At 33.2% G+C, this 24247-nt stretch overlaps 4 protein-coding genes across 12 annotated transcripts in view; 1 reads left to right on the forward strand and 3 right to left on the reverse strand.

The window, feature by feature from the left end:
* The first annotated feature begins 101 nt into the window (after positions 1-101).
* Positions 102-7478, forward strand: LOC140060209 (AP-4 complex subunit beta-1-like). Its single transcript, XM_072106327.1, has 17 exons — positions 102-194; positions 342-465; positions 907-1079; positions 1412-1542; positions 1706-1853; positions 2179-2272; positions 2501-2621; positions 2988-3117; positions 3387-3482; positions 3683-3852; positions 4269-4399; positions 4720-4885; positions 5016-5089; positions 5232-5340; positions 5451-5748; positions 6462-6597; positions 7027-7478. Exons 1-17 carry the CDS (start codon positions 139-141, stop codon positions 7165-7167), a joined length of 2298 nt encoding a protein of 765 aa, XP_071962428.1. The 5' UTR covers positions 102-138; the 3' UTR covers positions 7168-7478.
* Positions 7479-8485: 1007 nt separating this feature from the next.
* LOC140060810 (uncharacterized) lies at positions 8486-13630 on the reverse strand. The gene is made up of 9 exons (XM_072107159.1): positions 13445-13630; positions 12945-13076; positions 12400-12561; positions 11508-12134; positions 10813-11022; positions 10188-10333; positions 9588-9814; positions 9114-9339; positions 8486-8606 (listed from the first exon to the last, which is right to left on the reverse strand). Exons 1-9 carry the CDS (start codon positions 13596-13598, stop codon positions 8490-8492), a joined length of 2001 nt encoding a protein of 666 aa, XP_071963260.1. The 5' UTR covers positions 13599-13630; the 3' UTR covers positions 8486-8489.
* A 175-nt stretch (positions 13631-13805) lies between these two features.
* On the reverse strand, positions 13806-16219 carry LOC140060882 (NXPE family member 3-like). The gene is made up of 3 exons (XM_072107244.1): positions 15883-16219; positions 15268-15317; positions 13806-14808 (listed from the first exon to the last, which is right to left on the reverse strand). The coding sequence occupies exons 1-3, from the start codon at positions 16161-16163 to the stop codon at positions 14057-14059; spliced, it is 1083 nt and encodes a 360-aa protein (XP_071963345.1). The 5' UTR covers positions 16164-16219; the 3' UTR covers positions 13806-14056.
* Positions 16220-22242: 6023 nt separating this feature from the next.
* The window catches only part of LOC140060078 (ryanodine receptor 2-like), an 82396-nt gene continuing 80391 nt past the window's right edge, over positions 22243-24247 (reverse strand). For all 9 annotated transcript variants that reach the window (XM_072106143.1, XM_072106140.1, XM_072106145.1 and 6 more), the window contains 2 exons: positions 23836-23887; positions 22243-23730 (listed from right to left, as the gene is read on the reverse strand). In XM_072106143.1, coding sequence (XP_071962244.1) covers positions 23635-23730; positions 23836-23887 — 148 coding nt within the window. In that variant the 3' untranslated portion in view covers positions 22243-23634. The remainder of the gene's footprint in view (positions 23731-23835; positions 23888-24247) is intronic.

The following is a 24247-nucleotide window of genomic DNA, read 5'->3' on the forward strand; positions in this document are numbered from 1 at the left end:
TTCTTTTTTTAAACATTTATTTATTTTTTCTATTTTTTTTCAACAATATTTTACTAATAGTAAATAATACGAGCATGATCCATTCCGGGCATTAGGCCTATAAAAAGTTATTATTTTTCAGAATTCTAAGTCAACATTATGACGTTTCCACTAGGCGTAGACATTATATCTAAAGATGACCTGCACAAATACAAGTAAGTTTTTTATTTTATTCATTTTTAAAATTAACTTTCATTCAATAGAGTAGGCCTACTAATAATTGATAGGCTTATCCTTTTTATATAACATAATAAACATACTGTAATAAATGTTTTTAAATTATATTTTTCTTTCGAATTTAGTGAACTTCTCAATGATCCGGAGGTGATAGCAGATCCTAACCAACTGCAGCAGTTACTTCAAAACTTGTTGATGAAGATGACCTCTGGGATGGACGTTTCACAAGTGTTTATTAGTGTCATCAAGGTGATCTTGTACCCATTTATACTCCTGTGTTGTGTGGGAATTTCCCAGTTGCCATCAAACCTTATGATGGAATGGTGATGTTTCTAATGAGAACTTGAAACCATTTACACTCCTGAATTAGTGAATAAGACAAGCAATGTATGGTCAAAAAGTCACCTAAAACACACACGCTTATGGCTTATAATGCAGGTGTCATATGTGTCACAGAATTTGGCCATGAATCTGGATATTATAGATGCAGTACTGAGAATCAGCAAGAGTATTTTTTGTTAACTTCTTGTTTATGCATATCCATTATTAGTTTTGGCTTTGATATTAGTAAAAAGATAAATATTTTGGCACATTGGCATTTCATACGTAAACTAATTGAGCTTGTAAACATCGAAAAGCCTCGAAATAACTACAGACTTAGGGCAAGTCTAATCCATTATATATTTTCAGGTCTGTGGAAGTTCCAATATGGTCATCAAAAAACTAGCCTATCTCTACCTAAGCCATTACGCTGAGGAGAAATCAGACCTAGCCCTGTTGGTGGTGAACACTTTACTGCGAGACTGCAAACATCCGAATCCAATGATAAGAGGCTTAGCTTTAAGGACATTTTCCTCTATAAGGTAAAATAAGGCAATCTAACAACAGGACGTTGAGATCTGGAGATCAAAGGTTTTATCTGTGGCTGCGACACGATCAGCTCCACGTCCCTTAACAGACACTGCGCACTACAGAGACTACCTACATTATACAGTATTTTTGTTATTTATCGCAGCCAGACATAAGATCAAAGGACTGTTATAAGTTCCTATCATGACTTGGCGAGCTTAGTGTCCTGTTAAATTGCCTTGGAAAAACTGTTTTTAAATTAACCAATATGGTGGCACAATTGTTTTCCTTTTTACCTTGTATTAAAATTACATATGAATAACTCTTTCAATGTTTGTTTTTTTAGCGTGGTAGAATTCCTGGAGTACTCCATGCAACCATGTTTGGATGGTCTCACCGATAAAAGCGCTTACGTACGGCGAGTCGCTGTTAACACTTGTGTTAAGCTACACAGACAGCACCCACAATTCACCCAAGGTATCTATCTCAGTGCCTGCAATAACATTAGTCAGTCAGTAGTATGTCCTGAAAAAAAAATTTTGTTGTATGTTTTTTCTAGTAATTAATAAGACAATAGCCTAGAGGAAAAGGTCAAGAAACTACCCTGCTTCAATTTTTTTAACTTTTTATTTTTTTTCAGATAACGGTATAGTTGATACGTTATACGCTATGATACGCGATAAGGATTCCATTGTGGTTATCAATTGCCTTATGGGATTGGAAGAAATATTGAGAATGGAAGGAGGAATAGTCATCAATAAGAAAATTGCTTATTTCTTACTAAACAGGTTGGTGTAATATTTTCTACTAAAAGAAGAAGAAAATAAAAAAAACACTTACAGACAGACCTCTTTTTCAAGCTTTCCCTCCAATTTTCTGAAGCTCTATCTGCAATATCAAACTAGTGTGATGTGCCCAAATATGGTAGTAATATGCCCAAATATGGTAGTGATATGACATCATGATGTCCATATATACACTACCATATTTGGGCACAATTTTATCACATAAAGTTTGATAGTGTAGACAGAGTCTAACATCCTGCCTGTGTGAAGCAATACAGCATTAATACTAAATACAGATAGATAACATTTAAAACATTAACTTTATTAGGTTGAAAGAGTTCTCGGAATGGGGTCAAAGCCTCTTATTTAACCTTCTCCTGAAATACAAAGTGGAAAATGAAGATGAAATCATAGATATTTTAGTAAGTATTTAGTTTTATATATTTGTTGACCTAAATATGCAGTTTTCATCTAGTTTTGTTCTTTGGCATTATCTGGTATTAACTCTATCCAAAGTTCACAATTTCTTGATAACTCTTTTCAATGCTGGCATTGTTTTACCCTTTTTTAATATCTGCCTTCTCATTTTGTCCTCTGACGGCGCCATTTTTTCACTCCTTATTCTCTGTTTTTCCACTAATATTTTTCAGAATCTGAGTGACTCATACTTAAAACATCCCAATTCTGCAGTCAGTCTGGCAGCGGTTAACCTGATGCTACAAATGACCTCTGACCTGCATCTCAGAGAAGATGTCTACAAGAGAGTAAGAGGTACAAATGTCTTTATTCCAAATTAGGAGCTTTTGATTTGCGATGTTAAGCTCGGTCTACACTATCAAAAAGGTGTGATGTGCCCAAATATGGTAGTGATATGACATCATCATGTCCATATATGGGCACACCACATTTGTTACATAAAATTTGATAGTGTAGACAGAGCTTTAGGGATCTAGAAACTTTTTAAGTTAATTTATTGGAAATGCTTCCTCACTCACAATTCCTTGACACAGTTATGGAATATGGTCATAGGTCAATATGGTCATAGGTCATTGCAAATCGAAAGCTCTCTTGTAAACAAATATGACAGTGACCTTAATTCAGATTTTTGATTTTATATTATTATTTTGTTTATTCCAGGTCCACTGTTAAATGTATTAACAAATGGTAGTTCGCATGAGCTGGTTTTTGCTGCCCTCTGTCACATTCAGTGGATTCTGACATTTTCTCCAAAACTTTTTACGAAACACTACAAAAAGTTCTATTGTAGGTTAGCATTGCTCTTGCTTGTTACCTGATATAATTAGACTAAAAAAAACGTTTTGGCTTACCAATACCAAGTTGACATTCATAAAAATGTATCAAAAAGTAAATTTGTTTTAATTGTTTGTTTCACTCAGACTGTGGAGTAGCTTTGCGTCAGGGTGTTGAGTAATTGGTCAGATTTTTGCCCTACATTGAGAATACTTACTTAATTTTTGGGTGGTACTCGAACCCATGACCTTATAAATAAACTATTTAATAATTACAAATTTTCAGATACCAAGAACCAGAGTATATAAAAACTAAGAAGTTAGATCTACTAAGAAGTCTTGTCACACCTGATAATCTTCAAGATATCGTTGATGAAATAAGGTACATTATGGTACATGTATCATGTATGGTGATATTTGAAACATAGGCATGTGTGGAGTGGGGTTCCAGCTTACCCGGACCGTCCCCTCCCGCATCCTAAATGTTTAAAATTACAATGAAAAAGATATAGCATACAAATTAAAAGACAGTTGTTAGTTAATTTTAAAATATTTAAAGCATAAACCTGTATATGTTTTCAGCGTTTATTGTAATGATATGTCAACAACATTCGCCACATGTGCTGTTCAGACTATTGGCAAAATAGCTAAGGAGAAACCATTGTTTACAAACCTCTGTATTACCTGCCTACTGAGCATGCTCAAATTACAACTTGGTCATGTGGTATCAGAGGTACTAACAGCCTTTCAAGGTGAGTGAGAACAAGTAATGCCTGACTGCTCACAAGCAAAGATGATTGTCCATTTGCAGCTGCTCCAATAGGGAATCAGCATTGTCAATTCTAAAGGCCAATTTACACAGACGAATGGTAACAGAATTAAAAATATAGAATCTATGTTATTCCTTAAGACCATTTACACAAAACGTGAAGCGGACGGGTGATTTCTGCTCAGGATAGATAGAGATTCTATGTGGGACAAGCTACGTGGTTAATGCTTACCATTACTACTCGTGTAAATTTGCCTTAAACATTATACAAGGAATAAAATTAAGACCTAAAGAGAAATATAGATATTTTTTTAACCTTGTTGTACACCACATAAAACTTAAGCAACTCACTCTTTTAGTTTTCAGTAATTGGATTCAAATCTTATCTTAATTTCATAGATTTGTTAAGTTACAAGGCAAATGGTAAATATGTGGACACAGTAATGGAACATCTACCAGACTGTGCTTCTAGTGTGTCCGATGATAAGGGCAAAACCGCCCTCTTGTGGCTGGTTGGACACTACGGCCAGGTATGCACTTTGATTGTGGTACTTAAAACACTTCGAAATATACACTTGGAAAAATCAGGAGACTTTACAAAAGCGTGGCAAAACAATAGATGGCGCTGTTTAAAAATCTCGGGCATTAACATTATTGGGTAAACAATGCCAAATGTGGCATATGGGAATGTGCAAAAAGGGACCCAAGCTAAATGGTACATTTATGCACTAGGGGGTCTGAATATACATTTGAATGACCAGCCTAAGCCAGCTTGCAAATTTTTGTACTACTATATAATAATATGCATTTCCGTAAATCCAATGATCATTGTTTTATTCTTTTCATACAGAAATTGCCCGATGCACCATACTTACTTGAAGACTATATAGATGACTATGAACAAGAGAGGTCGGCAGAGGTCAAAATAGCTCTTCTTACATCGACTACTAAACTGTTTTTCTTTAGGCCTGCAGAATGTCAGTCGATGCTGGGGAAGCTGCTGGATAGTGCAATAGGTGTGAGAATATATTCTTTGTAAATACAGTATCTAAAGAAGAAAATAAAACATACTAATTACACATTGTAGATATTTATTCATAATAAAGATAATGAATGTGTAAATGATTTTTAAAATTAAAATTTCAGCAACGGAAAATGATATTGAAGTAAAAGAAAAAGCTGTGATGTATTACATGTTACTACAAGCAGATGTCCACAAGGTAAAACTACAATTTTATTGTGCGGTTCTGTTCTGTATTTCACTTTTCTGCTATTTAAAACATTCAAGACATTTTTCCCCAGCGCAAGGGTATAGAGTTGTTGATTGTTGATTGTTTTTTTTTTTTTTTTTTTTATCTAAAGGCTAAACAAGTTATTTGCGCGTCTATGCAACCAATTCCAGAGAACTCGCATTTGTCAACGAACCAATCACAGCCAAAGGGAAAGTTCAACACACTATCACTGCTTCTAGGTAATATTTATTTACATCTTAAGTTACTTAAGGCATGTGATGGAAAGAATCTTTTCTAGTCGTCTCTGGATTTAAATAAAGTTTTGAAATATTATTTCTGTTTAACTTAGGAAAGGATAGTTTTAAAACAACTAGCAAAACCAAGAAATTTTCAACAGAAATTGGTGAAAAAGACTCACGAGAAGACGTCGTTGGAGAAACTCTTGTTGACAACACATCCATCGACAAAGATGAACTGGATAGTCCTGGTGAAGCAGTTGAAGGAACTCTGGTTGATTTAGATATTTTCTCAGATCCCCAAAATGCAGGTGCTGTAGTCAACACTGAAACTGTGATATCAAAGTATATAAAAGATGTGGCCATGACACCAAACGAATTTGAAGAAAAATGGAACCAATGGGATACTAGGTTCGTTATTTGATTGTGTCCAAATCTTGTCACAGTCCAGGAGCATCATGAATACAAAACTAAACACAACCATTAGATTAAAACATAGTTAGATAGTATCTGTTAGCATTATGGTAGAAAAGTGTTTGGTGCCACTGCTCTTGTGGCTGCCGTGGATAGTGTAATATACCAACAGTTTGGACTTTTTATTACTTTTACCTCAATAATTTAATTTCGTAAGCTCTGTCTACACTATCAAAGTAGTTTTACAAAAAAGTGTGATGTGCACAAATATGGTAGTGATATGACATCATAGTTTAGTGATAAGGGTAAGGATGTGTGGCGCAGTGTGTTGGACGTTAGACTACTGGTCGCAAGATCGCGGTTCGAATCCAACTCTGCCGCATTGCTTGTATCCTTAGGCAAGATACTTTACTTACGTTTGCCTCTCTCCACCCAGGTGTATAAATGGGTACCTGGCTAGATCATTATGGGAGTATGTTTCCATACGTGTTTGATGCAAAAAATGACCGGGGTAATAATGTTCAGCGCTTAGAGGTTTCACAACATTAAGAGCTATATAAATCCAGAATATTATATTATATTATTATTATATAGACACATCACAGTTTTTTGTCACATAAATTTTGACAGTACTTGTAGACAAAGCTTTAGTTTAATAGGTAATTTATTTTCCTCACTTGTTTTATTATTAAACTTACTTGTGTTTGTAGGGTGGATGTGGAGATGCCTCTACTTGAATGTCCGTCAACCTCTTCAATTCTAGAAGCTTTATCTGCCAATTTCATCAAGACATTAGCCACATCAGATGAAGATACAAAGCCATGGAAAGCATTCTGTTTTGCTCAGGTATAAAGCTCTGTCTACACTATCAAACTTTATGTGACAAAAAATGTGATGTGCCCATATATGGACATGATGATGTCATATCACTACCATATTTGGTCACATCATGATTAACAGTAGAACTCTTCCTTTGGGACACAAATATTTAGGGGAAATCAAGAATTTGTAATCTAACAACAGGAAACTGTGCTTGCCTTACAAAGATAGGAACTTGTAACAGTCATTTGATCTTATGTCTGGCTGCAACAAATACCAACAGTACTGTAGTATGTACATATTCCTTGTGGCGCAAGGTGTCTGTTAATGGGCGTGGAACTGATCATGTCGCAGCCACAGATAAACCCTTTGATTTTGGAGCTAAGCATCCTGTTAGATTACCTTGGGTTTACTATAATATGTATAAAAAAATGTGGTTTTTTTTGTACATTTCAGGAGTCGTCTGGTTGTGTTTACCTTGTGGAACTTCACTACCATCAAGATAATGAGATGATAGCCTACAAGATAAAGTGTCAAGAAAAACATAACACTGAAATTGAAACATTAGTAACAATTTTAAAGACTTGCTTTACATGACGTCACTATTGCCAACATAGTTACAAATATTCTGTCCCATTAATAGGGTTTGGCTGTAGTGTGTCTCCTTGTTCGTTTCATAAGAGTGTACCCTGAATAGGGGCTGGCTGTAGTGTTAAAACATACACTTTAGTTTATTTCACTGGAAAGTGTCCCCATAATAGTGTCCTGTAATAGAAGATTGAAAATATTTAAATTTATTTATGTCATAAAACAACTGAAAAATAAAGTATATGCCTGAAACAAATTATTGAATTGTTTGCAGTTTCGTTTCTCATTAATATATTCCAAGATCCGTAAGTGTGTTTATATTCTGTGAGGTTGATCAGCTTGTGGAATAAATAATTTTAGTTGACAATATGGAACGCTTATCTAAACAATATAAAATTATTGTTTAATTAGCTCTAATTAGGAATATTGTTTTTTCTTGTTGATTTATTGCCTAGTACATAACACATGCTTGTAGGGGCAAGTCTAGAAATCACAGACAAAATAAACTGGTAGGCCTACTAGAAACCACAGACAAAATATAAATTATGTATGTATTAAATTGTGTATTTGTACTGGTAGTGGGAATTTGGATGTAGTTCATCTTGACATATAAATCCGAGGGCAATTATTGAAGAAAATAATACAATAGTATAATATAGTTATGTGAAATTGGAAATGAAGAGATGGCACCTTTGGGTGGGGCCGGTTGAAACAAGGCAGTCTAACAACAGGAGACTGAGCTTCGGAGATCAAAGGGTTTATCTGTGGCTGCAACACGATCAGTTCCACGCCCCCAAAATAGACACCGCGCTGCCGAGAATATGTACAGGGTTGATATTTGTCGCAGCCAGACATAAGATCAAAGGACTGTTACGAGTTCCTATCTTGGCAAGGCGAGCTCAGCGTCATGTTGTTAGATTGCCTTGGTTGAACAGGAATTGCGGTTATAGTGTAGGATCGAGTTCTATATAAAAAGATTGATTGAGGCCAAACTACCAGCGGTTTTACATTCCCCGCCTAAAACACGATTATACCATTGATTCCCAATAAAATAACTTATTACAAATTTGTAAAATTTATTCACATAAAATATAAACAATATTTAAATATATTTGAATAACATAACATATACTACATCTAATTTTCTACATCTATCACAATTAAATAATTATAAATAAAAATTATACAAGACCATAAGTACTAATTTACTTTACAACAATTAAATATTACATTTAACATAATAAAAGTAGATAAAACAAAACAAATATATATTTATAAATGTATTTGTATTAATGTACATATATCTTTAAGATAAAACTTTTATATAATTCTCATATTGTAAAATCCATCAAATAAAATATAGAGATTAAACCGATCCAACAGCTTACCAAATTCGTCACTGCTTTGTTTTCCATATTGTCGATTTCTGGTGAAAAACTGGGGCGATGCTATAAAATAAGTAATAGGCATGATGATCTTGTATAGCGCTTAAGCTCTCTACGGTATCAAACTTTTTATGTGACAACAAAGTGTGATGTGCCCATATATGGACATGATCACTACCATATTTGGGCATATCCCTACCACATTAGGGCACATCACTTTTTTGTCAAACTAGTTTGATACCATAGACAGAACTTTACATTATTACACCGGCCAATGGATCAATTAATAGTGGAGTCTTATATCACGCCATTACAAGACAAGTGAAGTTTACCTATAGCCTGTATACCGATTTTCAATAGTTTATAAGTGTTAATTGAATTGTTTGACTTTTAAAAAATATCCTTTTTTTTTGGTCAGTTTATCATATTAAATGGATTATATTGTAAATGGACATTCCTCGCATGAAGTTATAAAATAACTCGGAAGAAATGTACAGTATCATTTCAATTCATCCCGCGGTTTCAAAACGATTGGTAGGCCTAAAGTTTTGAAGAAATAATAGTGCCTACCTGATTTGCTAATATGGTCGTATGGTCTGCACTGTCCATCGCGACTGTACATGCCCTCTGTGTCGAATCAAATACCATACCGTGACCACAGCCCTCCGCGTAGTATGTGAAACTAGTGACGTGCGCCTTACCATACATGTTTCTGTTCATCTGAAGGGCGCGAGGATTTCTTTTTCGCCTGTACCGGACCACAGGCGGTGAACCCATTTGCTGTTTTTCAACAAGTCTAAAAAATTGATAACAATATTTGTTTTAAATACCGTGTAACCAGGGAGCAACTCCCTGGTGTAACATTATTTTTGTTTAATATACTGTACAGTGTATAACAAGCTACACATTACAAAGGAGGCTACCGGTGAAGTGTTCAATTCAAAGAACGCTATTATCAACAATATGAGCAATATTGAGGACATAATAAGTACAAATAGTTAATATAAAAATGCAAATATTTATTTAGATAAATATAAATCGTACCTGTATATTGCCGTGACAGTATACAAAACGCGATCAGCAGTCAGTGTGACGTGATTGAATTTAGAAATATGCAAATTAGTTTCGTCGTCATAGACGCGATTCAAACTTGAAAGAACTCCTGCCTCCTCGTGAAGCCTATAGCTGTCGTAATTCCCGCCAACAAACAACTGAAAGTTTGGATCGATGTAGTGGACCTTGCGATGATCAGGCTGCGCTGCTACACATCCCTAACATATTCAGTACAAAAGAACATTGTAGTTCCACAATGTAAAGCGATATATTAAGTTTTGTAAAGTCAACCCTCCTAATTTCAAGTGATTTATACTTAAAAGTAATGTTTAAGATATACTGAACTAATCGAGGGACTAAGAGCAAGAGGTGAATTTATTACGATAATTTCCGACCAAATGGAGAGGAACAGAAAAGTGTGTAGGGAAGTTAGGGTGGGTTGGAAGATCATTTATCGCAAAGTACATTATCAGTAGGTCTTATTGCGCTTCAATTTAATTGTCACTTTATTAATTCAGAGTTGCAGAGCTGAAGGAAGGGATGGAGCCCACCATATTATAGGCCTACTAACGATTGATAACACCTCATTACCATTTTATCGCTTTCTTGACCAAAGCAGGTCAACAGTAACATCAATTGAAGGTAGTACATTGTACGTAACCATATTGGAGAATACTGGACCTGAAATGAGATGCGGTCACCCTCTGCCACTCTAACCCTCTCTGTGTATCGTGTACCTACGACAAGAACAACGATTACATTTAGAACATTTTGATGAAAGTTCTGGTGAGACCTATTACGTAATTAATTAGACTTAATCCATACGAACTTGAAACACCTTATAGTAGAACTCCTTCACTAGTGGGAACTAAGCTTTAATAGATATGTCCGTGAAAAGGGGTTGGCCATAAACGTGCTAAAACAACTCACTCTTGTTCATTTCGCAAAGGAGAGGTTGTACTTGATTCATTAATTAAAATGACATTGTAACAAATATACACACAAACATAGTAATGATCTAAAGCTATTTCTACACTATCAAACTAGTTTGACAAAAAAAATGTGATGTACCCAAATATGGTAGTGATATGCCCAAATATGGTAGTGATATGAAATCATCATGTCCATATATGAGCACATCACATGTTTGTGTCACATAAAGTTTGATAGTGTAGACAGGGCTTAATTGTATCATGATTCAATACAAGAGACTTACCATGTGGGTAGAACGGAATTGGTTGATGACCACTGTGTATTGCGACGACATTAAGGGTTACTTCGTCGTACCTTTCGTCTGTCAACGTCAGAGCAGACTGCAGAACAAGACTGATGGTGACGTTGCACTTGGCTGTGGCATTCCTCTTGCACGTAGAGACGTCTTCGATGTCTGCACATTCGTGGATGGTGAACGTTGCCACAAGATCACCTAGAAACATCAAAACATAAATTGATACCTATAATATAAATGTCAAATTTAGAAATAGATTACTCACACTGCCGTTTCATGGAACAGTCGACGACGGCATTCCGTTTAATTTAAAAATGCAGCTTAAAAGGTGAAACATGGATTCTCGACTGCATGTAATAAAAGTTATTGTCTTATCACATCAATATATTTACTGAACCATGTTATATGGTAAATGTGAGATTAGGGAAACATTGGGTACAAAATATGTAACTGTTCTTTAACATGAGTTGTCTTATCATAGTTGAAATTTATACATTATTGGAAAGAGAGAATGTGTTGACAGTGTGTGGAAAAAGAAGACCACAACTAAGCTTGGTTTCCACTAAGACGCAACGCAAAGCTATCATAAGAGCGATAGATTATTCCAACTTATGATTGGTCAATTCGCTTACGTCTTTGCGTTGCGTTCTAGTAGGAACCAAGCTTGAAACATAATCTGTTACCTAAGTACGTCTTCTTTTCATGGCTCTGAATATCATTTAGCTGCAAAACAATTTTAGAGTACCAACTTTGAAGACACTTCCCGTGATCTGCATGAACGCACAAAGGTGATATCTGCAACTTATTTCTTGGTTCTTTTATCACCGCTAGCAATTGATGTCCATCGTCTTCTGCAGGTGTATATCCAAGACTAGCCTCTTCATAAATCAAGATATGATTGGTTAACGGAGAAACTGTGCTGAATTTTATATCAACGGTCATCTGGTCCACAACCGGCATGAGTGTTCTATCAACTGGCGTGGAAACGATTGCGGAATCCAGATACACTCTTGGACCTTGTACAACCGGCAGCGTAGGTGACAAATCTGTTGCAAATACTGTGTTAACTATGGCGTTCCTGCACAGTCTCCAGATAAGTACAACGTGGGTTTGAACGTACGAGACGGCTTGGGTACGGTGGTGAATGGGCTTTGGACGAACGTTCGTTAAGTATAACGTTGCTCTGTACTCTATCTCAGATTTGGTGACGTCAGTGGTGGTCCAAGCAGACGATCCATCTGATCTCATACAATCCATTAGAGCTCTTGCACTGCCTTTATGAATGAGCTTATTTCTTCTGAATAAAAACTCTGAAGAACCGGAAAATCATCAAATTGAATAAAAGTAAAAACACATTTCTATAATAAGTATGATAATAAAATAAAAATCAATGTAAGTTATCTTGGCTGGTGCTTATATTTGTTACACAATCAAGAATGGTATATTCAACATTTATCATTTTTCGAAATATGTTCGAAATAATAATGTAATCGAATCGGAGCATGTGCAATCAATTTGTATGTAATTATCATTACGTATATTTTTCATTTTTTATGACGTCAATACGGAGGTTACCTCTTTTAGTGTTATTTTCTATAGACCCTATACTACTGGTGTTGAATAGTCTGGAATTAGACGGTGGCGTAATCACGTTGTAGTTGTCGGTGAAGTAAGCTGGATACCTCGAATCTGTAAATACGTTACTGCACGATCCCGTCCTTGATGACGTCAGTGTTCCTATATTATGATTTATATTATCGGTTTAATTTATTCAGGAGCAACGTTTAGTTTTAAACTAGTTAAACTAACTAAGGATACGTCTACACTATCAAACTAGTTTGACAAAAAAATTGTGATGTGCCCAAATATTGTGATATGACATCATCATGTCCATATATGGGCATCTAAAGTTTCAGAGTGCAGACAGAGCTTAATACGGTAAGCAGTGCAGAGAGTTAATTATGCGGAGATCATGCGCAATAAACGAATGATGACGTATGAATTGTAGATGACGTATGAATTGTAGATGACGTAATGATTATGTTAATAAGCATACAATACATGCTGTCAAAATGCCACGAAAGACTAAAATGTGTATTAACATGTAAAACGTAACATACCGTCCTTATCAACAGCAGAAAGACCGTTAAATGTAAATGGTTGAAAGTCGACCAACCAGAATTCTTTAACACGAACTACGTCATCGATCAATATCGACAGTGATAGTAACCCATTTTCAATTTCAAATTCATCTGTGTATATTAAACATTTTTAATTACATTATATAACTTAATATCGTTGCGTCAATTAAAATTCGTTATGTCTAGAGATACAGTTTCTATACTTCTTCACAATACCGTACCTTTAGCAACCAGCGAAAAAGATAAACGGTACCGTGTCCCTAGCCACGGCGATTAAAAATAGCACACGCTAACGAAGGCACACTACACCAGTACACCTTTTTAATTTGAATTCAGTGCTGCTGAGTTTAATATAAAAAACACTCTAATAATGTAGGCTTAAGGTTTGATAATTATTAATAGCAATCATACTAACTTTACATTTGTACCGTGGGCCACTCTCGAATACAAATTCAATTTGTCCTCTTAATTTTACTTACCTACAACGGCCATACCCATTTTCTCAAACCTATCATCGGTAAAAGTATTCGAAACGTCCACTCCAAATTGTAAATCACATTTTGATTCAGGAATAATACAGTTAAAAACAAACAAAAATACATATAAAAACTGATTTAAAATTACTATACACATAGTTGTATCTTTACATTTAAAATTGCGTCTTGCTTATATGAAGCGTGTAAGCTAATTAGTTTTTTTTTTGTTCGTTTGGTCTGTAAGATTATCACGTGTATGCAAATTCAGGTTAATTTATATGCAAATGGTATGTTTTGTTGTACTACCTGTTTAAGTTTTGACTTAATATTAGTAAAAAGAATAATATTTTGGCACATATGGCGTGTCATACGTATACTACTTGAACTTTTATTTTCAGACAAAAATCGAAAAGACAATAAATACAGACTTGGAGCAAGTTATACCTGTACATGCATACATGTACATACATACAGTGTTTCATATAAAATAGGCGAAGTTAACGGTTAGGGTCTATGATACAGGCGTCACATATGTTTCATGTAATCTTGTATCTAGGACTTGCCTATGTTACTGGACGAAATTAGATACAGTAACGATAATCGGCCACACGCATGTCATCGACATATATGACACCCAAATAATAGATTCATTTCTTGACGAATCACATCACGCGGCATATGTAACTTATTTGGCGTATAAAATGATAAGTTCATGTCCCAGACATCTAGAAAGACTGCACCCGATCCCTCAAAAACCTTATATAAAAGTATATTATATTCACTAAATATATAATCATTTCCGAACATGTAAAAATATATGCTTTTATGATTGCGAGGGTGGGATCCCTTTACGGCGACAGTTGCCTCAGGGCACCGTTTTAGAAAATCTACGACGGCGTGTTTGATTCCGTAAAGACGGTCGAGGTAGCTTTGCTCTGTCCATTGGCCGTAATGCGCCCAAGGGCCGACTACTATGACACGGTTACAGTCCGACATTTCTCTGATAAGGTCGCCTTCAAACTGCATGTTTGCGAATGGGATGATACGTTGTTCTGAAAGGATGCAAAGTGGATGGAAATTAAAAGTGATATCAATGTCATAGTCCTCTACACGATGAAACATCTGAAGAGCGTTTTCATATCTGTCGCCGTTGTATATATTAACAAGTTCATGAAACCACTGTCGAAAAGTTGAATCACCCAACAAGGATATGTTTGTGTGCCGCATACAGGATTTTAAATCTTGGTTGATATTTTTAAACGAGTTGTTGCATTGATATGATTTCCATTCGTTGTTCATCCAAACCCCATCAGACTGCACGTCTTCAGAATCAATAACGCGCTCTTGCATCGTTTCGTGTCCTGGATCTGAAACAGTCAACATGATTTTATATTAGTTTCGAAATATTAGCATTGCCTATTCAACTATTATAACGAACGTCGCACATTTGAAATATTATAGGTGTATTGTCCACCAAAAAATGAAGATTAATAAAATCAGACTTTGAATATGCCATTTTATAGTTTTAATAGAATAGAAATAGAAAAAACTATCGAAAAAAATAATGATTTTACTTATAAAATTAAAAAATAGACGGTTAAATTCAATTAAAAACCCATTGGCAGCCAATTTGCTTTAAATTACTGGGTTTTTTTTCAGATAGATAATTTTGTTTTCGATAAAAATTTTGGTCAAAGTGATTAACTATTATGCGACATTAAAATGGAATTTCAACAATTTTTTTAATGATTTTTTCAGGTGACAATAGGCCTATATCTTTTATTTTTTATAGAAAAAAGAACACTAATACATCTGATTGAACGTACCTCCTAAATATATTTCATAATCTTTGACTACATAAAACTCCAGATTTTTTCTAAAAAATGTAACAAAAACTTATTATTATTTTGGTGGATTAAACATTGTGTTGTATTGTGGATATGGCTGACTGGATAAATACAATTGAGCAGATTATTGGATGTATCCATAAGATCAATAAATAAGAGAATTATATAAATGTGCATATATACATATATTATTATATTTATAGAACTATAATAAAAGTGGGACGAACCCACACAAGACAAAAAAAAAGATGTATCCATAAGATTCCGGGTTCGAATCTTGGTTAGGGCGACTTTTGTGTTTAAGTTCTTCCTAATTTTCACCATTTAAAAACTATAAATGTATCACTGGGCTGTTTGGAATTTCTCCTATATACTTTCAAATATCATATATACAGTACCTAGGCCTATATATAAATAAGAAATCCTGTGACGTTTTGCATAGGTTAAATTAAAAAACGTATAAGGTCTTTTGTATATTGGATAATTATGTAGGCCCAGATATAGGCTACTATTTAAACAAAAGTAAGAATTGCAATATGAATATTAACGAATATTAATATTTTCATGAGAATAAATAAACCATTATATTATTACCCTTTGAATAGTTCAGTATTGTTTCCTAACAAAAGATTTGCTTCGTTTAGAATGTCTTCACCAGAACCACGGTATGAAACTAAATTATTACATAAACAAGTTTTCGGTTTTTCACAGGTTAACGTTGTGTTACCAAGCGCTTCGACATTTGTATATAAACACACATTATAAATATTCTCTCTATTACTATGTTTTTCTATGTAACATAACGTATATTCTTCAGAATCTGTGTTACATTCGTAAATTCCGCTCCAAAATATCCTCTTTTCTTTTTTCCACATCTTTTCCCGTATCCACGTTACTGTATCAGAATGATGTACTCTTAAGATAGAGAGGTTAGCTGGGCCAGCCCACGCATGCGCAAAATGAAACGAGTATGTGCCATTGTCGTGGTCTATCACTTTACCCGCGGTGCTAAAATTTATGTTATCAACATTCACGCTACTTAAAGTTGGATAAAAGAAGTCTCCTCCGTCCGAATATTTAATTATTTTCTCAGAAACGTAAGTGTCTAGTCGGATTGATATAACATTTCCAGATTGCAAAGACTTTTTTAAATACGATACATAAAATAATTCGTTTTCCAGTGTTTGGAATATTCCTGTTCTTTCGTCGTCTGATTCAAAACAATTTACAGTTGATCTTGTCTGATTGTCTTCTAGTTTCCACTCAGTACAGTTTTCTATCCACGTTGAATAAATTAGGTTTTCATCCGGGACATACACGTATGATCTAAATATAGAGTATTTAGTTTTCTACAAAATAAAAGCAAATTAAGTGAAAGTTTACCGACAGAACTTAGAAATAACAGTTATTCTTCCTGGTATGTTTGCTAAATACAACTAAACGAAAAATATACATGTATATATATATATATATAAATCAAAGAGCTGCATAGGCAGGATATAGAAAAAAATCAAGATCAAATAAGTTAAAACTGCCTCAATATAGATTTATTTTAACGACATGTTTCGGGCATAGCCCATCATCAGGTGAAAAGAATTGTAACAAAGGATAACATATATAAGTCACAAAATTAAAGATGTTAACAAACAAAAGGCATAGTTATAAAGGCACGCCTCCAAAAGCTATGGTGTACAAAGCAGGAATGGTTGCTTATAAAGCAGGAAATTTAAAACAAAGACAAAAGCTTCAAGTGTAAATAATTGTTAATATGTGTACAGCCACATCAAAACCAGGCGCTTGTCGCTAGATAGGGATTTGTGTAAAATGCATTTGAATGTGTGAAACTCATATTTTGACCATTTTGTTTTTTTACCATTATCTGATAGGAAATTTACCGTAGATTTCAAAAATATATATCTTATTAACTAATTCAAATGGAAAGGTGGTAAAAATTACATAAATCTGAGCCTCTATCCTCGTGTTTCGATTGAAAGAACGTGGTAATTCGTTATAAAAAAGCAGTTATTTTTGTCATTCCTACGCCGTAATTTTGTAGATAACCCCTGAAAGCTTGGTATCATTCGATAGGTATTTTGTTCATGAATCTAAAAATAAATGAGTGATGTCACAGATTGTACGATATAGACCAATAAAAACCGATTTTATAGAACCCTTTAGTGTAAACAAAAACGGCCTTGTTGCTACGAACACGCTGAAAGAAGCGATGTGATTGGTTTAATTTTGTCACATGACCCATCCAGCATGGAAAATTCCAGGTCAACAAAATCTTATCGCTAGTACACGCTTGTCGAGAAAAATATATTTTTTATAGTTCATCTAAGTACTGTACACAGTAATACTAAAGTGACGTGTACTGACTCAGACTTGATAACAATAAGTTATAACATACTAAAGTAAAGGGCCTAGCTAAGTTATTTATCGTAAGAGTTGATATTAGCAATGTAACTCTCAATCCACTGGCACTAGGCCTAGGCCTAGCTAGGTTCAGTAGGCTAGACCTGGCTCTACTAGCCTAGGCCTAGTACTATAAGCCTAGACTAGGCGGAGATCCGCCTAGGCCTACTACTACGCTGGGCTACTAGCCTAGATAGGCTGCATGGCATAGTAGGCCTAGCTAGCTAGTAATAATAATAGTAATAACAACAACAAGGCCTAGCCCAATTAAAATAAGATAGAGTTTTCCTCTCTATAGTATAATAAGCCGGGTCCTCCTGGAAGGCTTTACTTTACTTACTAGGCCTACTGCTGGGCTATTTTATTTATTTCAATTTGGTTAAATTTCATTATGCTTAAAAATTGCCAATGATGGGTTGGGTGTGTGGGGAGTGTGTGCAAAACATAAACCGTAAAAACCAGTACAATACAAATCCCTCACAAATAAAATACTGGTACCTTGGCTAAATTTCACGTTATTCATCATGTTTAAAAACATTGTTCAAGCTAACAGGTGTGTCTATCTGTCATGATCAGACCAGGTGCTGGTTCAACAATAGACGTATTACATAACATTAACAACAGTAAAATCCAGTACAATACAAATCCCTCACAAATAAAATACTGGTACCTTGGCTAAATTTCACGTTATTCATCATGCTTAAAAACATTGTTCAAGCTAACGGGTGTAGCTATCTGTTATGGTGCTGGTTCAACAATAGAATACATAACATTTTTTGAAGGTTTGCATGGCGAAATCAAATGTTGATATAAAGTTTGCGGTACACCACGTATATTAAGTCTGAAAAGAACTGTTGAGTTTCTCTTACATACATAACATTAACACTAAAAACCAGTACAATACAAATCACTCACAAATAAAATACTGGTAATTGAATTTTGCCGACCAGAAACGAGGGACATTGTGTGCCCTGCGCCATTTTGAACAAAAAGCAGATAAAATAAAGTAAAAAGAGAAATAAAATTGAATAAAGTTCATTAATAAAATGTTTGCTGTTTTTTTAAAATTTGTTTAGAACTAATAATAAGCTAAGGCAATCTTCCTGAATACCTACTAGTAGGCCTACTGTTTTATTCTTACACTACACTATTATAAATGAATTTGACAGATTTTACGTAAATTAGTGGTACTTTGTAATCGTCATAATTAACTATGATAACCACCTCGGATTTTGATGATATTTTCATGAATATCAGAAAACACTATATTGAATAAGTGTGCCAAATTTCAGAATGATTGTTTATCTAGAAAGTAGTGTTGCTAAGGTGTTAATTGTTCAAACTGTAACAGCATGGGGCAACTTCCTGCCTGATTTGTCATTAAACTTTGACTGTTAATTACTCAGTAATTACAAATAAATTGTTGTATAAATGCTATATACATTTATTGCCATAACTCTGGGAATATTTGCTTGATTTAAATGATCCAAACACCATTTTGAAGGATATATTGTGAGGAATACCATTATAGTATCAACTAAAAAAATATATATTTCACCAAGTGCCTGGTTTTGATGTGGCTGTACACATATGTGAATGTCTCTGGCAAAATTAATGTTTAAAGGATCTAAATTGTACATTTATGCCGGTAGGGGCAAGAGTGCCAAGCTTTACAATTATTCTTTCTTCTATAATTCTACGAGATGTCTCAGAACCATTACATACTTTAACACCAGAAATAGTAATATCCGAAAGGGAATGCTCATTATTACAAAAATGGGTGGCTACAGGTAATCCGGGAGTTTATATATATATATATTTTGTAAACAAATAATTATATAGATACAAAATATAGTGTAAAATTATAAATATTTTAACAATAAGATATTTATAATTTTCGTCACTATATTTCAAGTCTTGAATGAATAGTATACAACACAACATAGCCTTGATAAGTCAATCAAGACAATTATAGAAAAGAGCTAGTGTGATATTAGTGAACAAAACAATGATAAATAACACAAACAGTATACACAGGGCAGTTAATTTATATATGAAAATTGTAATATATTAAAATTCGTTTGTTATTTAAAGATTCCCATATAGGTTCATTATCTCTTTTGTTTTTCTCAATATTGTTACTATCGAAAATCACTTGCACTGATGAAGTGTTGCCAGAAAGCTCTTTTTGTATCGCTTTAATTTAGCTTTTTGCTTTTTTAAAATGTTGTAACTCTATTGAGATCCAGCCACTGATACCCACAGCATTGTCATTTTTTCAGTGCTTTGCCTTTGAATTTATATACTTACATATAGACAGGTTCCTGCTAGCAAAATACACGTTATTGATATGAAAAGCAGCCTTCTTGAAGTGGTGGACATTACGATTGCTGTAAAAAAAATGTAATACCAAGTATCAAGTATAATCTTTATTCGTTCCCACAAGGAGAAAATTTACCAAATGATACCGAACGATTTAAAACAACAGTATAATCTTTTTCAAAAAAAAAAAATGTGATGTGCCTAAATATGGTAGTGATATGACATCATTCTCAAGCAGAAATTGTAAGACCATGGCCTAAAGATTTCTTTAGTCCATGGTCAGACTAGACAAATAGTTTTTGGTTAAATTTAACCGTTATTACAACTGTGAAATGGTCTATTCGAAGACTTATTTGATTAATCTGTTTTGGAGTGCAATATATATTTCAATTTTCATTATAAACAATTATTATACCAAATTATTAATTATGACATAAGCTTAAACAATATTGTTCTAATCTTGTGTTCAATATAAGGGCGTATTATAGTGATCACATTGAGGTGTCAGTAATACATAGGCCTATTTAAAAACCACTAAATGAATAATGCAAGTCCTACCTGTCAAAATCAAACTTCAGTTCAAAAACGTTTCCATTTAAAAGGTATCTGTTCAGTTGAAATCATAAATACCTGTTTTGTCGCTGCGTTGAAGAGCATAACCGCACTATATACATGATGCTTTTAGTATATATGCACACACAGTATTGCCAGTATTTACTATCAGACGATAACACATAGGCTAACCAACCTTTAGTATTGTTGCTGGTCGTGACAACGATACGTTGTAGACCTGTACATTTAAAACTCATTGACGTAAATACGGTATTGCATGTACGTAACTTTGATATGAAATGATGAATGAATAGCTTAAAACAATGATTTAATCAATCTGTAATATTTAAAGAATTAACCAGCGATCTTCTATTAGAGATCCTAAATTTAAAAATGTGGTTGTTGAACTTTGTACGAATTGTTTGCGAATAGCACACAACATCAAGTATCTGATACAAAGATACATTAGTATGTTGCGATTAGAATCCAACGTAAATATTGGTAAACATTGTTGTTTGAAAGAATGAATCAATAAACATTAAGTGTGTTACTTAAAGATGTATTTTCCCTCAAAAACATGAAAAATGAAGATTAATTAAATCAGATTTTGAATATGTTATTTTGTAGTTTTAATAAAGTTTAATAAAGAAAAAAACATTTAAAAAAATAATGTTTTCACTGATAAAATGACAAAATAAATGGTAAAATCAATCAAAAACCCACTGGCTGGCAGCAAATTTGAACATTTTTTGCTTTAAATTACAGTTTTTTCAAGTAAAAACATTTTTTTTAGACCCAATTTGTGGTGAAAGTTGATAACTATTATGTTGTACTAAAATGGCAAATTCAACAAAAACTTTTGTTAAGAATTATTTTTTCAGGGGGACAAACATCAATACACAAAAACATATACCAATTATCCGAGACAAAAATAATTATGTGTTAACAAAACAAGAAGAATGGATTAAAAGAATTAAACGAGGGAGACTAAAATGGTATGGACACATAATTAGATTACCGGATGATACCCCAATCAACCAAATAATGAAGGAAACGCATAGGAAAGTAAAACGACCCGTAGGAAAACCAAGAAATAACTGGATGAACCAAATAAAGAAAGACTTACAAGGACACTAACACAATAACAAACCATTCTGCCATAAACAGACAAAAATGGAAACAAATTGTGGAAAGCGTAATGTCGGAGGACGAAAACCGTTAAGAAGAACGTGATCTTGTTTATCACTGTTCTGTGATAGTAGCAAAGAATTATCAAATCTTCGTACAAATTTCAAACAACCAAATTTTTAAATTGAGTATCTGATAAAAGATACATTAGTATGTTGCGATCAGAATCCAACGTAAACATTAGTAAACATTTTTTGAAGGTTTGCATGACGAAATCATTAGTTTTGATATAAAGTTTGCGGTACAACACGTATATATAGTTCTGTTATATATTACTCCAAAGGCAAATTACTGAAAAAAATGACAATGCTGTGGGTATCAGTGGCTGGATCTCAATGGAGATACAAAATAAAAGCGAAAAGCTAAATCAAAACGAGAAAATAAAACAGGCAGAAAAGTTAGCAGAGCTTTCGGGCAAGACTAGCCCTTATTACTGTTATATATTAGATGTGTTACTTAATCAAAAACGTATACCAATTATCCGAGACAAAATAATTAAAATTTTAATATATAAAAACGATCTCACATCATGAATAAATTATTAGAAAACTGTATTACACTATAAATTGCATCAATAACAATCCGAAACTATCAATATTAGATATATTAACTAATAACAAGTATTAATTTAATAATGTGTACACTTCAATCAGGTGTCTTATTCTCTATACAAAATGTGTTGTAAAATCACATTTGAAAAAAAAATCTTACTTAAATATGATGACGTCAGACTACACGCAATGATACGTCATTCTTGATACCAGTATTTGAACAAAATATTATAACACATATAAACATGGACGAATTATTGTCCATGATATAAACAATTAAATCAAAGGCATAATACACTTTATAGATAATTTTTGATTCAAGAAAAATAATTACATATTTGGCATTCAGATCATTAAATCTGTTTGAAATTTAAAAAAAAAATAAAGAAATAAAAAAATAATTTAGATCCTGGACGGAATATAAAACCGATGCTTTTTACACAAGTTAACGTAAACGTAACGTTTTATATTATAAAACTAACTCTTAAAAATAAATATTGCATTCATTGTTAATAAAATTTATTTATAACTAATGTTGTTGATAATATGCTATATAGCGTTATTTCGTGACGATCAAAAATAGTTTGCTCAGATGGACTGTTCCATTTTTTTTAAAGACATGGCTGATTTATGTGAACATGGCAATGGTTTATCCAGGTAAGTATTATTTTTATGATACTGAAAAACGATTTGTAACACATAATAAATATTATCTGATTCAATTAATATCGATAAATACCTTATTTAATTAATTTTCAATTTTTATATATTTTTATTGAATTTTTTGGCAATTTATTTATCTAACTCTACTGCACCATAATACCAACTTCTTTGGCTTGAAAAAAATAATAAAAATAGTTTATTTTACTGTTAAAGACACAAACCAAAATATAGTCTTTTTTATCAAGTTGTTACAAAATCTATTCACTCTGAAAAGTAAATATATCATCTGTAAAAACTAAAAAAAGAAATCAAATATAGAAATAATATTAAATTATTCTTAGATCGCCAATAGAAGATCCTATACCAAATTTGAACTATGGTTGACAGGTTCACAGATTTACTAAATAGTTAATATCTAAAATAAATGCTCTGAAATTATCAAACTATCACACTCTCCTCAATTCAACATTTTTTAGACTTTCCAACCAATAACTAAACTATAATCATTTATTAGTAATTAGGTAATCAACACTGATGGGTGGATTGTGATTATCAAGGATATTTATATTTTTTGTACATTTCATTTGCAGCAATGTTTTTAATAACTCTATATTTCTTATTTATCTTTTTAATCTTTCCTTCGTTTCATTCATTTTCATTGTAATTCATCTTCATATTGTTTCCTAAAGCAGTCACCAACTGGGAAGAAATCCCAGCAACGTTCCTGGTACAACTGCCAGACATACGATTCCTGAAAAAATAAATAGCAGAGGAATTATGTACGAGGTTGAAAAACATTGTACTTCTTATCAATATTTAAATCAAAGTTGAAGATTAAATTTAAAAAAGGTCTAACCTGGCCAGTGTGTTCCGTCTCGTCTTTATTAATCAAATACATTAGGAAAAACCTGTAAAAAAAAACAAACAAATATTTATAATTATTTATAAACTTGTAGAATACATTGAGTTTATATGTACATAATATTTACTTTACTTATTATATTTCCTTTGACCTTTAGAAAATGTATAAATTTTGTAGTAATAAATAATTTCCTTACAAATTCTAACAAATCTCAGAATTCAATCTGAGTTCAATCTCAGAGTTCAATCTCAGAATTCAATCTAAGAATTCAATTTCAGAGTTCAATCTCAAAGTTCAATCTCAGATTTCAATCTCAAAAAGAAGTTTGAACAATCTGGAGATCACCAATGTTATATTTTTCTTTGCATTTCATAATACTAGCATATTTTAGAATATATATCTATGA

The sequence above is a fragment of the Antedon mediterranea genome, chromosome 10, assembly GCF_964355755.1.
Source record: "Antedon mediterranea chromosome 10, ecAntMedi1.1, whole genome shotgun sequence".
NCBI classification, from domain to species: Eukaryota; Metazoa; Echinodermata; class Crinoidea; order Comatulida; family Antedonidae; genus Antedon; species Antedon mediterranea.

Excerpts from the sequence above, each read along its gene's own strand:
- LOC140060209 (XM_072106327.1), top strand. The coding sequence starts at position 139 with ATGACGTTTCCACTAGGCGTAGACATTATATCTAAAGATGACCTGCAC. Across the intron at positions 466-906 it reads TGTTTATTAGTGTCATCAAG|GTCTGTGGAAGTTCCAATAT; the intron begins GTGATCTTGTAC and ends ATATATTTTCAG. Across the intron at positions 1,543-1,705 it reads GCACCCACAATTCACCCAAG|ATAACGGTATAGTTGATACG; the intron begins GTATCTATCTCA and ends ATTTTTTTTCAG.
- LOC140060810 (XM_072107159.1), bottom strand. The coding sequence starts at position 13,598 with ATGTGTATAGTAATTTTAAATCAGTTTTTATATGTATTTTTGTTTGTT. Across the intron at positions 12,562-12,944 it reads TTCTGCTGTTGATAAGGACG|GAACACTGACGTCATCAAGG; the intron begins GTATGTTACGTT and ends ATCATAATATAG. Across the intron at positions 8,607-9,113 it reads CGACCATATTAGCAAATCAG|CATCGCCCCAGTTTTTCACC; the intron begins GTAGGCACTATT and ends CTTATTTTATAG.
- LOC140060882 (XM_072107244.1), bottom strand. The coding sequence starts at position 16,163 with ATGTGGAAAAAAGAAAAGAGGATATTTTGGAGCGGAATTTACGAATGT. Across the intron at positions 15,318-15,882 it reads AATACTGAACTATTCAAAGG|AAAAAATCTGGAGTTTTATG; the intron begins GTAATAATATAA and ends TACATTTTTTAG. Across the intron at positions 14,809-15,267 it reads TTATGAAATATATTTAGGAG|ATCCAGGACACGAAACGATG; the intron begins GTACGTTCAATC and ends TGACTGTTTCAG.